Genomic DNA, 12157 nt, shown 5'->3' on the forward strand with positions numbered 1-12157 from the left:
GATTGCCGCCCCCTCCTCCAGGGTTCCAGTGTGGAACTTGGTTGGCCCAAAGCAATCTTCCCTCTTCCTTTTTCTCACAAGCGGAAAAGTGTAGGTTATCCTTAACTTACAGTCTGAGGGAAGAGGGATGGGAGCAGGAAGATGGGTTGATCTTAATTGAGCAACTATTGCCGACTCAGACAGTTTTCTGCAAATATTCTCACAACAGCCACTTGGCATGAATGGACACTTTCTCTTGCTTTCTTACAGTTCTGAGAAGCCAAGTGATTTGACCTAGGTCTCAAGATTTTTGCTTGGTCTGACTCCTCCTGCCCTTGTCACTGCAGCTGTCGTGGCAGACAGGCTACCATCAGCGACCTCTGCATCCTTCATTCATTCAACAGCTGTTTATGGAGCACTTTTCTCTCCTGCAGTCTCTGGAGTACGACACTCTGCCTGCAATCCTTAGAAGCTTTTAGATCTTGCCACGTTGCACCTGCTCTGGGTTACAGCCATCGCCACCTTTCCTTTATGGAAGACCCCTCTCAATCAGTAGGAATATATCCTATTTGCATTCTTAGAGATAGGTGTTATCTCTAAGAACTTGTTGCCCTAGAAGGAGTGATAGTTTAGAAATGGCCAGTTTAAATGGGGTGTAGTAAGTATAAGCAATGTCTTTGGGAATAGAGAGTTATCTAAGCAAGAGGTATTGAGTGGCTTGAGTTAGAGCAGGCTTCCCACAGAATGTGCAATGCTAAAGAGGGAATTGACCTAGGAAAAACATGGTTATAGAGTCTTGAGTCATAAGATGGGGAGTGGGGAACAAAGAGAAGGAGGAGCATTCCAAATAAAAAAGTAAGAATTCTGTAAAAGTAAGTTACCAGTCAGGAGTTCTGAAGAACCTGATTAAAAGCAAACAAACTCCCTTTCATCAAGTCAATTCTCACTCACAGCAACCTTATAGGACAGGGTAGAACTGCCCTTTCCAATATTGCACCTCTTTACAGAAGTACACAGCCTCATTGTTTGTCTGTGAAGCAGCTAGTGGTTTCAAACTGCTGACTTTATGGTTAGTCTAACCTGTAATCACTATGCCCCAGAACTGATAGGAAATGGGGGTGGGGCAAGAAATTGACAAGGTCATGAATGCAAAGATTCATTAAAGTCTTGGCTTTTAAACTGAAGACTATATTGCCCCAGGGAGAGGGGGTGGTATGTGGTGTGTGTGTGTGTGTGTGTGTGTGTGTGTGTTTAATGACTTTAAATGGCTCTTTGGGAGGAGGAGAGGCGAGTGGCAAGCTTCTCTAGTTGATGACAACCTTTGCTTGTTCCATGCTTGTGGTTTTTGCTTGGAAATGTTTTTACTAGAAGTCGGTCAAGTTGAACCTTGGTGGTGTGGTTAAAGTGCTTGACTACTAACTAAAAGATCAAGGGCTCAAACCCATCAGCCACTCCATCAAAGAAAGATGAAGCATTGTGCTTTTGGAAAATGTTCAGCTTTGGAAACCCTATGGGACAATTCTTCTCTGCCCTGTAGGGTCAATATGAGGCAGAATCAATGCAAAAAGAGTGAATTTGGTTAGGATTTGTTTTGTTTTGTCAAGTCACCGTCTGGAAGTAAAATTTGATTTGGGTAATTATATTTTAGGTCAACAGAATAAATGTTTATATAATTGAATGAAAGGACATATTGAACACATTTTTAGTATATTATATTGATAAGCAGACTGTAATTAAATAAGTATACTATTATTATTCAGAAGCTGTGTCTTGAGCCTAGTTATACAGTTGGAGCCCTGGTTGGCACAGTGGTTATGAGTTGGGTTGCTAATCTCAAGTGTCAGCAGTTCAAAACCACCAGCCCCTCAGTAGGAGAGAGATGAAGCTTTCTACTCCTGTAAAGAGTTACAATCTTAGAAACCCAGAGGAGCAGTTGTACTCTGTCCTATAGGGTCACTGGGAGTGAGAATTCACTCAGTGGTTTTAAGTTTGGTTTTGTTTAGAATTAATATGCTGTCCAGGTCCTCAACAGTGCCATCTTGCTCCAAGTGTCTGGCCTTGTTGGTAAAATAGTAGCTGGAGAGGCAGGAGGAAGCTCTTTTGAAAGATGACATATAGAAGTATAGCTCTGAAATAGCTGTATAACAGCAGAAGCAGAGAGAGGAGGAGCAGTTACACAAAAGCCACAAATGTATGCTTATGTGTGTGTACTTGCAAGTATTATGTATACAAATCATTCCTCTCTCTTAGCAGTGGACTTAAGCACATACTCATCTTTTCCCAGTTAGAATTTTTAATGGTGGTCACCAAAGAATCCACCTCCCCCTCTTTGTAATATTTAAAATTTTATAACTTGAGTCTGTCAAATAAAATTTAACTTCAAATCTATTGCCACTTATCTCTATATAAGGAGCTCTGATGTCATAGGGGGCTTCATGTTGAGCTGCTAACTACAAGGTCTGCATTTGGACCTACCAGCCACTCAGTGGGAGCTGGATGAATTCTCTGCTCCTATAAAGATTGACAGTCTGGGAAACCCACAGGACAGCTCTACTCTGCACTATAGAGTCATTATGAATCAGAATAGAATCAATGGCAATGCGTTGAGTTTTATCTCTACATGGGACTACATGGTTTTGTTTGAGACAACTCTACAGAGTTGTCCCTATTATCATTCTTTGGTCTATCCCATGTCAACAAAAACGATGGCTTGATTCTGAAAGAGGTCATGGCATGAAGTCTAAGCACTGTAGAACACTGATACTTCGTAGTGCTTGTGTTTGAAATAGCAATATTCATTGTAGCATTTCCTTCTGGGTCATTAGCTACAATAAAATCTATATAGCTTTTTAAAAAAAACTTTCATTTGATTATGAACATAATATATACACACATAGCTAATATATTGGAATATTTCCTTCTAGAGTTTTCGCTTTTCATCTCTGACAAGGTAGCTTCAGTTAGTGCCTTAGATGAATACGATAGTACATACTATCCTTTGGCTCACCTCCCCTCTTGCCACCAATTCAGTCATTAATAAATACTGGCTGTTGCCAACTCCCAAATGCTTAGCATAAAATTGCCTGGTTGGAGTATGGATCCTTTCCAGGTCTTAGAATTTGGTAATCTACAAATTACTAGAGTCACACTGTATGTATCAGTTGCCTATATTTGGCTAGGTTGAGTCATGTCCCCAAATATAGCCTATGCCTGCTGGGTGATGCATGCCAGGCCTCTGGCTCCAAATGCCACAGCTGGCCTCCAGAGAGGACAGCTTCTCCTGCTCTAGCCTCCCTGAGGATTAAGCCTGCTAAACATGCAGCATTTCTTTATATTTATAACACAAATCAATACCAAGAGCCCTCAAAGATTGGATTGTCCTCATAAAATAGATCTACTTGCCTGAGATACTAATGTCATCCTTTTCCCTTGAGGGATTCAGTTGGACATGTATCAATAGATGAATTAGCAAAAAATCAACCAGCGGAACAAACAGCACAGTACTGGATTAGATTTACATTCTGGTATCTATTTTATTGCACATTACTCCTCTATGAAATCCTTATGTCTTTGATTCAGTGGAATAAACTCATTGACTGCATACTTGCTGCCTAAACTGGAAACTCTCGGAGCCTAGTAAAGAAGTTCTAGTCCATCGAGGGTGGGCCATAATGTACAAGAGAAAGTGAGGCCGAAATAAATGGCTATGTAAGAAGGTTAGCAGTTGCTCCATATAGTTAGAAATAAAATTTGGTGAGTTATTATCATTTTTATAAGTTTCCCTCTGGGACTGGATGTCATGGAAAAAGGTGAACCCTGGAGGAGAGAAACATTTGAAAAATATTTTTCACTAGGGATATAAATGAGGCCACCATTTCAGAAGCAAGCTAACCATGGAATAAGAAAAGCAGAATGGCAAATGGCCCTGGCAAATGAGCTTCTGTGGGGCTATTAGAATGAAAATGAGAGGCATACAAGGAGAATGTGAAAGATTTTTCCCAGGGCTCTTAGAAGGAAAGCTTTCAGGAGAGTTCCAAAAAGAGAGTGATAGGTGTTATCCAGGAGAGATGCCCTGAGTGCATTTTTCTTTTCATTGCAAGAGTCACTGCTGTAAGAGACTCAGGCGTGCTGCACATACTCTGAATCTATCGCTCTGATAAGATTTAACCTCACTTGTTAAACTGGGCTAGCCAGTTTGCTAATTGGATTTTGAGTTCCTGGTTTTTTTTTATTTCTTAATCATTTTATTAGGGGCTCATACAACTCTTATCACAATCCATACATACATCAATTGTGTAAAGCACATCTGTACATTCATTGCCCTCTGGTACCCATTTTTTAATTATCCTTCCTTGACAGCAAGAAAGAGACGTTATGGTTCATATAAAATGGAGTGGTTTCATTAGAAAATTAAAATCTCTTTCTAGAAATGATAGCATATCCTCCTAATTCTTAACTCCAGTTAATGTAATTAAATATTTTATTTATTACATCATCTTTTAAAATATATTTTCTAATGAATACAAGTTGATGTGGGATCAAAGTTTTCATGTGAACTCTATTAGTTCATCGACTAGAGGGTATTCCTATTCAATGCATATATATGTTCCATCCAGATAGCCAACTACTTTGTTGTTGAGTTAAGATTTCAGAAGAACTCCTACTTCCCCTGTTTTTGACAATTAAGTCATGTTCTGCGAACATCCCAATCTGTATATATATATATATATATATATATATATATATATATATATATATATATATAAACCTGACTAGTCATAGGACCCAGGCTTGTATTTAAAGCACTTCAGATGGATTCACTGGATTTAGATCTTTGTCTGCATATATTAGTGCTCAATAGTGTACACATTTTTAAAGGAAAATAATTGAAATATAAAAAGTAGTGTTTACTTTCTTTCCCCCATGTGTAGTCTTATCGTTTTGTTTGGTTTTAAATTGTGGGAAAATAACAAGCTTAAACTTTGTTTCATATTAGACTTCACATTTTGGATTAATCAAGGCTGCTTCTAATAGAGAACAGTTTTTTCCATGGCCTCGGTTCACGTATGTGGCAACTCTTTCAAAGAAGCAGGAATTTCAGCCATTCAAGGATACTTCTGTAAAGAGTTCTGTGATGTGGCAATTGACTTCATAGGACCATACATTATCTCCAGTCCCCAGTTGAGCTAGGTGGAGTCATGCAGACTTCTAGGAAAGCTTTCTCAACCTTGAGGCATGAGAGACCTTCTGCTTATACTTTTTATAACCTTTCAGAGTTTGATTTGCCTTTGAGGAGCTGGAGTTCTGGAGACTGCTTTCCCCTCAATGTTTGCTGTTCCAAGTCATGTTGACATTCTCACACATAGTTGATTTCGTTAGGTGGCCTCCTACTGGTAGGGTCCATGCATAGCAACGTCTGTCCATTGTGATCCATGGTATTTTTGTTGGCTGCTTTTTCAGAAGGAGATCTCCAAGCCTTTCTACTTTGTCCATCTTAGGCTTGAAACACTGCTATTATCTGTTCAGCATCACAGTAACACTGACAGATGGGTGGATGGTGGCTATGCTTGAAGTGCATTGATGGGGAATTGAACCTGAGCGTCCAGCATGGAAGTCAATCATTCTACTCCTGAACCATCAGTGCCCCCAATCCTCACACTATTCTTGGTTTAAGAAACGCTGAATTGTGGTAGATAATCAGTAACTAAACCCCTTTACATTATCTAGGTGAGTGAGATTTATTGAGGGCCATACTGATTACTATAACATAGTCAAGAACTAGGTACATGGTATGCACTTAGTACTGATTTATTGTCTAGATACCTTAACATTCATGTAGATGCTCTTTCAAAACAAAAATGTAGTTCTGTACTTTAATTTCTTCAAAGTGGGTCGATCCTGGTCCCATATATACACCGTTAATTGTGGCTACCAATTTGGAAGATCTGAAACTTTTTGTACTTCTGAAATTCATTTTTTGGTGGAAAGCTTGGATACCATCCAATGTTGAAGCACTTGAGAATCTGAAGTAAAGGAGCATTTATTGTGTGCCTCTTGTGTTCTGGAATGCCCCTCAGGGCTAAGGACCGTGCAATGCTTTCTTTACCTTATCAGCTTATTCCCCTAGATGAGTGTTTAAAACTATCAGTGTGTCATGTGTGTAGGCATATGTTTGGATCACATAGAAAAATGTTACAGCTTATATTGTTACTATGATTACTTTTTTTAAAGTGGCACAAGACTGTACAACTTTAAAAAATCTCACTTATGAGCCAAAAAGGAAATATTGTACATAATGAGTTGGTATGAGAACATAATAGCATTTGGAAAATTACTTAAAAGGGATTTGGAAATTAGACTGATCAAATAGGTAAATACGAGGAATATTCAAACATTCCCTCATTGAGTAGCTGCAGACATGCTGATTGATATGACCATTTGTTCATTAGCACAGCCAAGTTATAATCCCGAAGTACAGTTTATACCTTGCCTACTAAAAACAACCAATTCAGCTGTTATTGAATACATTTAAACCATTTCTGAAAAAAAAATTTTAGTAACGGCCTTCTTTTACCTTCAGGTCGTCTAAACTATTCATATCCAGGATCCGATAGCTCTCTGCTTATTAATGGTAAGTGATAATTGATTTACCCTAGTGAAGTTCACAAAACTGGAAGAAAAAAAAATAGCCGGTGAGAAAACACACATACAATAGTTGTGGTTCAGCACATTGAACAATGACATTAGTTTCTTCTCTGATGATAATTGCAAGTTGCTAGTAATCTACCAGCTATTTTAAGAATAATTGTTTTCCTCCAAAATGGCAGATACTTTTTTAAAGATTGGAGAGCCAGCTGATTTCCGTTCCAAATTGGTAGCAGTGAGAATCCTATAAATGCTCGTGAAGAATATCTTTAGCTAACATTAGCTTCGGTAGAGTGACCTTTGAAATGTCAATAAAAAAACACTGCATCCATGTAGTTGGAAAAATGTTCCAGGAGAAAGGGAGAGTAATCAGATCTAAACCCAAAAAAAGCAGCCAGAGACCGCAGCACTTGACATTGTAAAGGACACGGTCATTCACTATTTGTTTGCTGTCTGAGGAGAATGAGGAAAATTAAGTGTCGCCGGCCTTCACATTGCCATCAGTAAATTCTCCTTAGCCAGGCGAAATGTGACTGACATGCTTCTGAGTTCTGTTTGTGTGTATATTATGCTGAAGTAAGCATAATTTGGGCATTACTCTACTGAGATAAGCAACTAGAGAATTACCAAGTGCTTTTGGTGGTGGGGGGGTGCATTATAGAGGTCTTGCTTCTTCTTTACTTATTTACTGCTGAATGTGTATTTCAGATCAGTGTTTATTTGCTAAAACTCACCTTAACTCCTCCTACCTCTTAAGAAGTATTCTTGACTAAATTATCCTCACCATCCTTCAAACAAAGCAAATACTAATTGAAAAAGTGCCATTTCTTATCCATAGTACATATCAAACAAAATTAAAAATTACTTTCCTGACTGGATATTCTTGTGGTGAGTGCTGGGAATCTCTGTACTCTATAAACAAACATCCTTATGCCAGGAACAATGAAAAAAACAGATTTGAATGATGAGAGTTGTTTGGGTGGGTGCATCAGATCATCAAAAGACCATACAGTGTATAAAAACCTCACTCATTTATCAGAAGCCAGAATAATATCACAATATAATATTTCAGTATAATGTACATAATAGTCAAAATACCAAAGTGGCATCAGGATCAGAATAGGAGGTTTCACTTTACCCTCTGCTGTGAATCAAGGTTTAGGGATCCACAGTGTGATTTTAGGCAAAATGATTGACCTTTCTTTGACTCGGGTCAGTTGTCACTGGGGGGCTCATACTTTTTTGTAGAGAAAAGTAAACACTTTATTTTTTTGGTTTTAAAGACAAATTTATTTTTTTAAGTTGCCCATTATTAAGGGATTATCCTTTCTCTTTCCCAGTATCCTTTCTTTTATGAATATATTGCTTTTTGATGGCAAAAATGTAGGCCTACACACACAGTACTTATATTTTGAAAGTTTACTAGTTCATAAACTCTAGAAGGGAACTAGAAGGATTTTACAATTACATATATAGACATGGTTTATTATAGAATTCCATTAGTCGTACAGATGCCAAATGCCCTCAGATACTAAGTGAAAAATTAAAAGTTCAAATATACCCAAAGTCATGTTGAAAGATAAGCCTGAGAATCTGCTTTTAAAAAAAAAAAAAAAGAGTCCTTGAAACCCCAGTAGAACACAGTTCTAGCCTGGCACCTCAGAGTTGGAGTCTGCCCATGGCAACTGGTACTGAGGACTGACAGAGGTGAGCACCCTGAGTAAGATGAAGACGGAGAAGAAAAAGAGATGTCAGAGAGGAGAAACTTGCTCTTTGAGTGTACAAGACCCTGGAATATAGATGGGTTTGACCGTCCCAGGTCTCGGGCCTGGCATTCAGCCTAGCACGACCCCCAACATTTGATTTTGTTAGACTTGATAGTTCTTAATAACCAACCAACTGGAGCTAGATGCCAGCTCACTCATCTATAATAAAAGATCAAGCTTTAGGCAGACCGCATCTAGATCTGACTGATAGACAGTCTCGTAGTAAAGTCCAGATTGTAGCAGAATGTTACTTAATAATTATGACCTAACAAAGCAAGGTAAGGGAAGAGTGATATTGAGATAGTTTCTTGAGATACTTGGATCTATTAAGAGACTTGGGTATGGGCATTACCCATTTTTCCCAAGTCATATATAAAATATTTTCTGGGGTGTATCATTTCCATAATAAATCTTAGTGCTTTGTTTTTAACTTTCGCTCAGTTTTTGGAAGCCATATTGAAAATCTACTGTCAATGAGTTACATGTTTAATGAAAACTAAGCTAAATTTTGAACATTGTTTATTCAAGGAGAATTTATTGAGTACATGTTACTATTGGCCAGGGACTGTATTAGTGCATAAACTTCTATATAGTATCTATTAACATTGGAAGGTTAAGACAAAGAAACCCAAAATGGGTGAGAATTCCTAGCCTATTTTTTTAAGTGTTATCTCTTGATTCAACCCAGTTCAGCAGTTCTCTATATGATTCAAGAGTAAAAGACTACTATATATACTCATGTATAAGCTGAGTTTTTCAGCACATTTTTAATGCAGTTTTTGCGGTAAAATTAGGTGCCTTGACTGACATTCGGGTTGACTTATACTTGAGTATATACGGTATTATTTAGAGATAATGTGTGAATAACTATTTCTCATTGAAATGGAATTCTCAAATATGCTACATATTAATGTAATTTCTTTAAGAATATAATTTCTAGTTTTGTCCCTTTATTTTGGTTTTCCTGGTAATATACTATGTTCATTAATTACAAATTTCCTCTAATAACCAACCCTTAAATGATTTAATTAAAAAGTTATCACTCTCATCATTTATTTTTAAGTTGCCTTTGGGCCTTTATTTTGGGTTTATACTTTTTGACAAAGATATACAGAACAAAACGGGCAGTAGCTTTGATTCTGGGGTCTGTTATTTTAAACAGTTTTATTAGGACATAATCCACGTATCCAGTATTCAGTAGTTCAGTTATATCAAGAAAAGTTGTGAAATCATTACCACAATCAATTTTAGAATATTTTCTTCGTTCTTATACTCCTTGTTATTAGATCTCCCCCTCTCCCCAACATCCCTTGCCATAGAAACCAGCTATTAATCCAGTTACAGCCTCTCTCAAGTCACCTAATCCAATTTTATATGCTGTACCAGAACACACGCAAAAGCAGAGAAACAAAAAAGCTAGTAACATACAAAATAAAAGAGAAAAACTTCAATTGAAAAGAAAGAAAATATTAAAAATAGAGCAAATTTAAATGGATCATACAGGAGATCCAATGACAAGGTGTTAAATTTTAACCTGACTGCATCTGCCACAGTCCACTTTCCAGTGGACACTGCATGGTAGCAAGGCTGTTCCCATCCCTGGTCCATGGTCAGAGGGGATTTCCCTGAGGCTTAATTCTTGTGTATTTCTCTCTCTGCTCTCTCTTTCTCTCTCACTCTCGCTCTCTCTCAACTGATACAGCTTTTAAATGGGTCAAAAGGGGGATCAAATAGAATGTTACATTTAAGCAAACTAGACTATAATCGTCTCTACGATACTCGCTGGGAACAAGGCTGTTCACACCCCTCAGCTATGGTCAAAGAGAATGCACTGGAAGCTGAATCTATGTGTGCACCTTGAAAATGGATTTTGAACCATCATCATCCACTGTTATCCAAAGCCTTCTGCAAACTGAGTGTCTACAATTTAAACTCTGCTACCATTCCCTCTTTCTAATTTGGATTGTATTATATTATTTACAATCCTTGAATCACACAGGCTGGTTGCTTCTTCCATGTGAATTTAGTTAACTCCTCACAAAGATAACTGCTTGTTTAAAGATGGATTCTGGGTTTATGTAAAATGTGGGTTCAAATCTTTGTCACTATCTGTAGTAGCTGGACGACCTTGAAAAAGTCACTTGGCCCCACTTGACCAGAAGGCTTTGCTTGGACCTGTCTCATAGTGTTTGGATGAAGAGTCAATGTATGCAGATCACAGCTTGGCACTAGGCACATAGTAATCCAAGATAACATTGTTCAAGAAAGTCACTTTTTTCCCCAGTAGGAATGTTAGTGCTTTAGACTTGCAAGGAAAAGAATAAAACTCACAAACAAGGGATTAGGTGAATTTGTAGAAATTGTCTGTGGTTAAACATACTTTGCCCATTACTAAGAAATTTTTTTAAAGCCAAAACCCAACCACTGCCATCAAGTCAATTCTGACCCATAGTGAGCCTACAGGACAAGAGTAGAACTTCTCCAGAAGATTCCCAAGCCTTTGAATCTGTACAGAAGCAGCGTGCCTCGTCTTCTCTTATCCAGTAAATGATGGGTTCCAGCCTCCCACCTTTCTGTTAGCAGTCCAGTGCCTCAGCCCACATTACTACCAGGGCTCCAATTATTAAGATTAAAATAAGAAAACAGAAACCCAAACCGACTACCATACGAGTCTTTTTTGACTCGGTGTCCCTGTATAAGGTTTTTGGATATTAGATGTATTTAAAAACAACCTTCTTAGCTTCCAGTGGAGTGCCTTTGACTAATACATTTTAGGAAATGGGAATTCAATTATAATACCTACTTTCTGGTTATGAAAAGCAAGCCTGAAACTTAATTCTCAGCTCAGGGTAACTTTTAGAGGGAGTGCTTAATGACAAGCACAGGTCACGCTGGGTCAAGCCCCTCTGGTGTGTCTTAGCCTAGCTCTGAGATAGACATCCAACTGAAAGATTGATTTTCTTGTTACCCAGCTTGAAGCACTGTTTTTAGCTAAGAAAAAAAGAATATAGAGCCACCACCATCACCACTTCTATATAAAGGTGCTTGTATATCATGCTTTTTTAACCTTTCATTCCACTCCTTTAGCCCTTAGCAAAAATGAGCCTCGTGGCAGGGACAGTTACCGAGAGAGGCACAGAGATTAAGTTTGAACAGAGTCTTGCGTGCATTTTATTTCCTCCAAGGATGCCTGTGCACTTAGATGCACCAACTAAATATTCCTTTGTCCCCAAGGAGATTAGTAAGAGATCTTTGAAAGGTTAGCACTGAACATCTCCTAATTATAGTTCTTTGGAATGAAAGGAAGGAACGTGTTTGCTTAAGGCCAGCAGAAATCTACCAAAAGCAGAGTATCATTTTAACCAAGAGAAATATAGATGATAGTTGTATACTGAAAATTACAAAATATGACTCTAGTTACTTCTGGACGGTGTAATGAAGAGCGTGTGATCCTCTCCTTAAGTATAAATGATGAAATATGCACGCTGTACACATGACAAGCCAAGACTATCTCTGTTGAAGACCAACCGAAAAGGATATGCACGTGAGCTTTACATGGAGAAAGGGAGAGCAAGCTTTATTGAACACAGACACATCTAAAGACATAGGTGGCTCCCATTTTTATGACTGAGGTAGTTGAGGATTCATGATGTCCAATCCTTAGTTTTCAAGGAGGCACCTTACAAATAGTAGTCTCACGTCTTTATCTTATCAGTGCAAATTAATGTTAAACTGTGAAGTAGGAAATTATAGCTAGTAAATAATAT

General features: G+C 38.0%; 1 protein-coding gene across 3 annotated transcripts in view; it reads left to right on the forward strand.

Moving 5' to 3' along the window:
• Nucleotides 1–12157, forward strand: part of CPEB4 (cytoplasmic polyadenylation element binding protein 4) — a 96071-nt gene that overhangs the window by 44050 nt on the left and 39864 nt on the right. For 2 of the 3 annotated variants that reach the window (XM_075541972.1, XM_075541970.1), the window contains exon 3: nt 6560–6610. The exons of the other annotated variant lie outside the window; for it this stretch is intronic. In XM_075541972.1, coding sequence (XP_075398087.1) covers nt 6560–6610 — 51 coding nt within the window. The remainder of the gene's footprint in view (nt 1–6559; nt 6611–12157) is intronic. 3 annotated transcript variants of the gene reach the window in all.

This window comes from Tenrec ecaudatus, chromosome 2 (genome assembly GCF_050624435.1).
Source record: "Tenrec ecaudatus isolate mTenEca1 chromosome 2, mTenEca1.hap1, whole genome shotgun sequence".
NCBI lineage: Eukaryota > Metazoa > Chordata > Mammalia > Afrosoricida > Tenrecidae > Tenrec > Tenrec ecaudatus.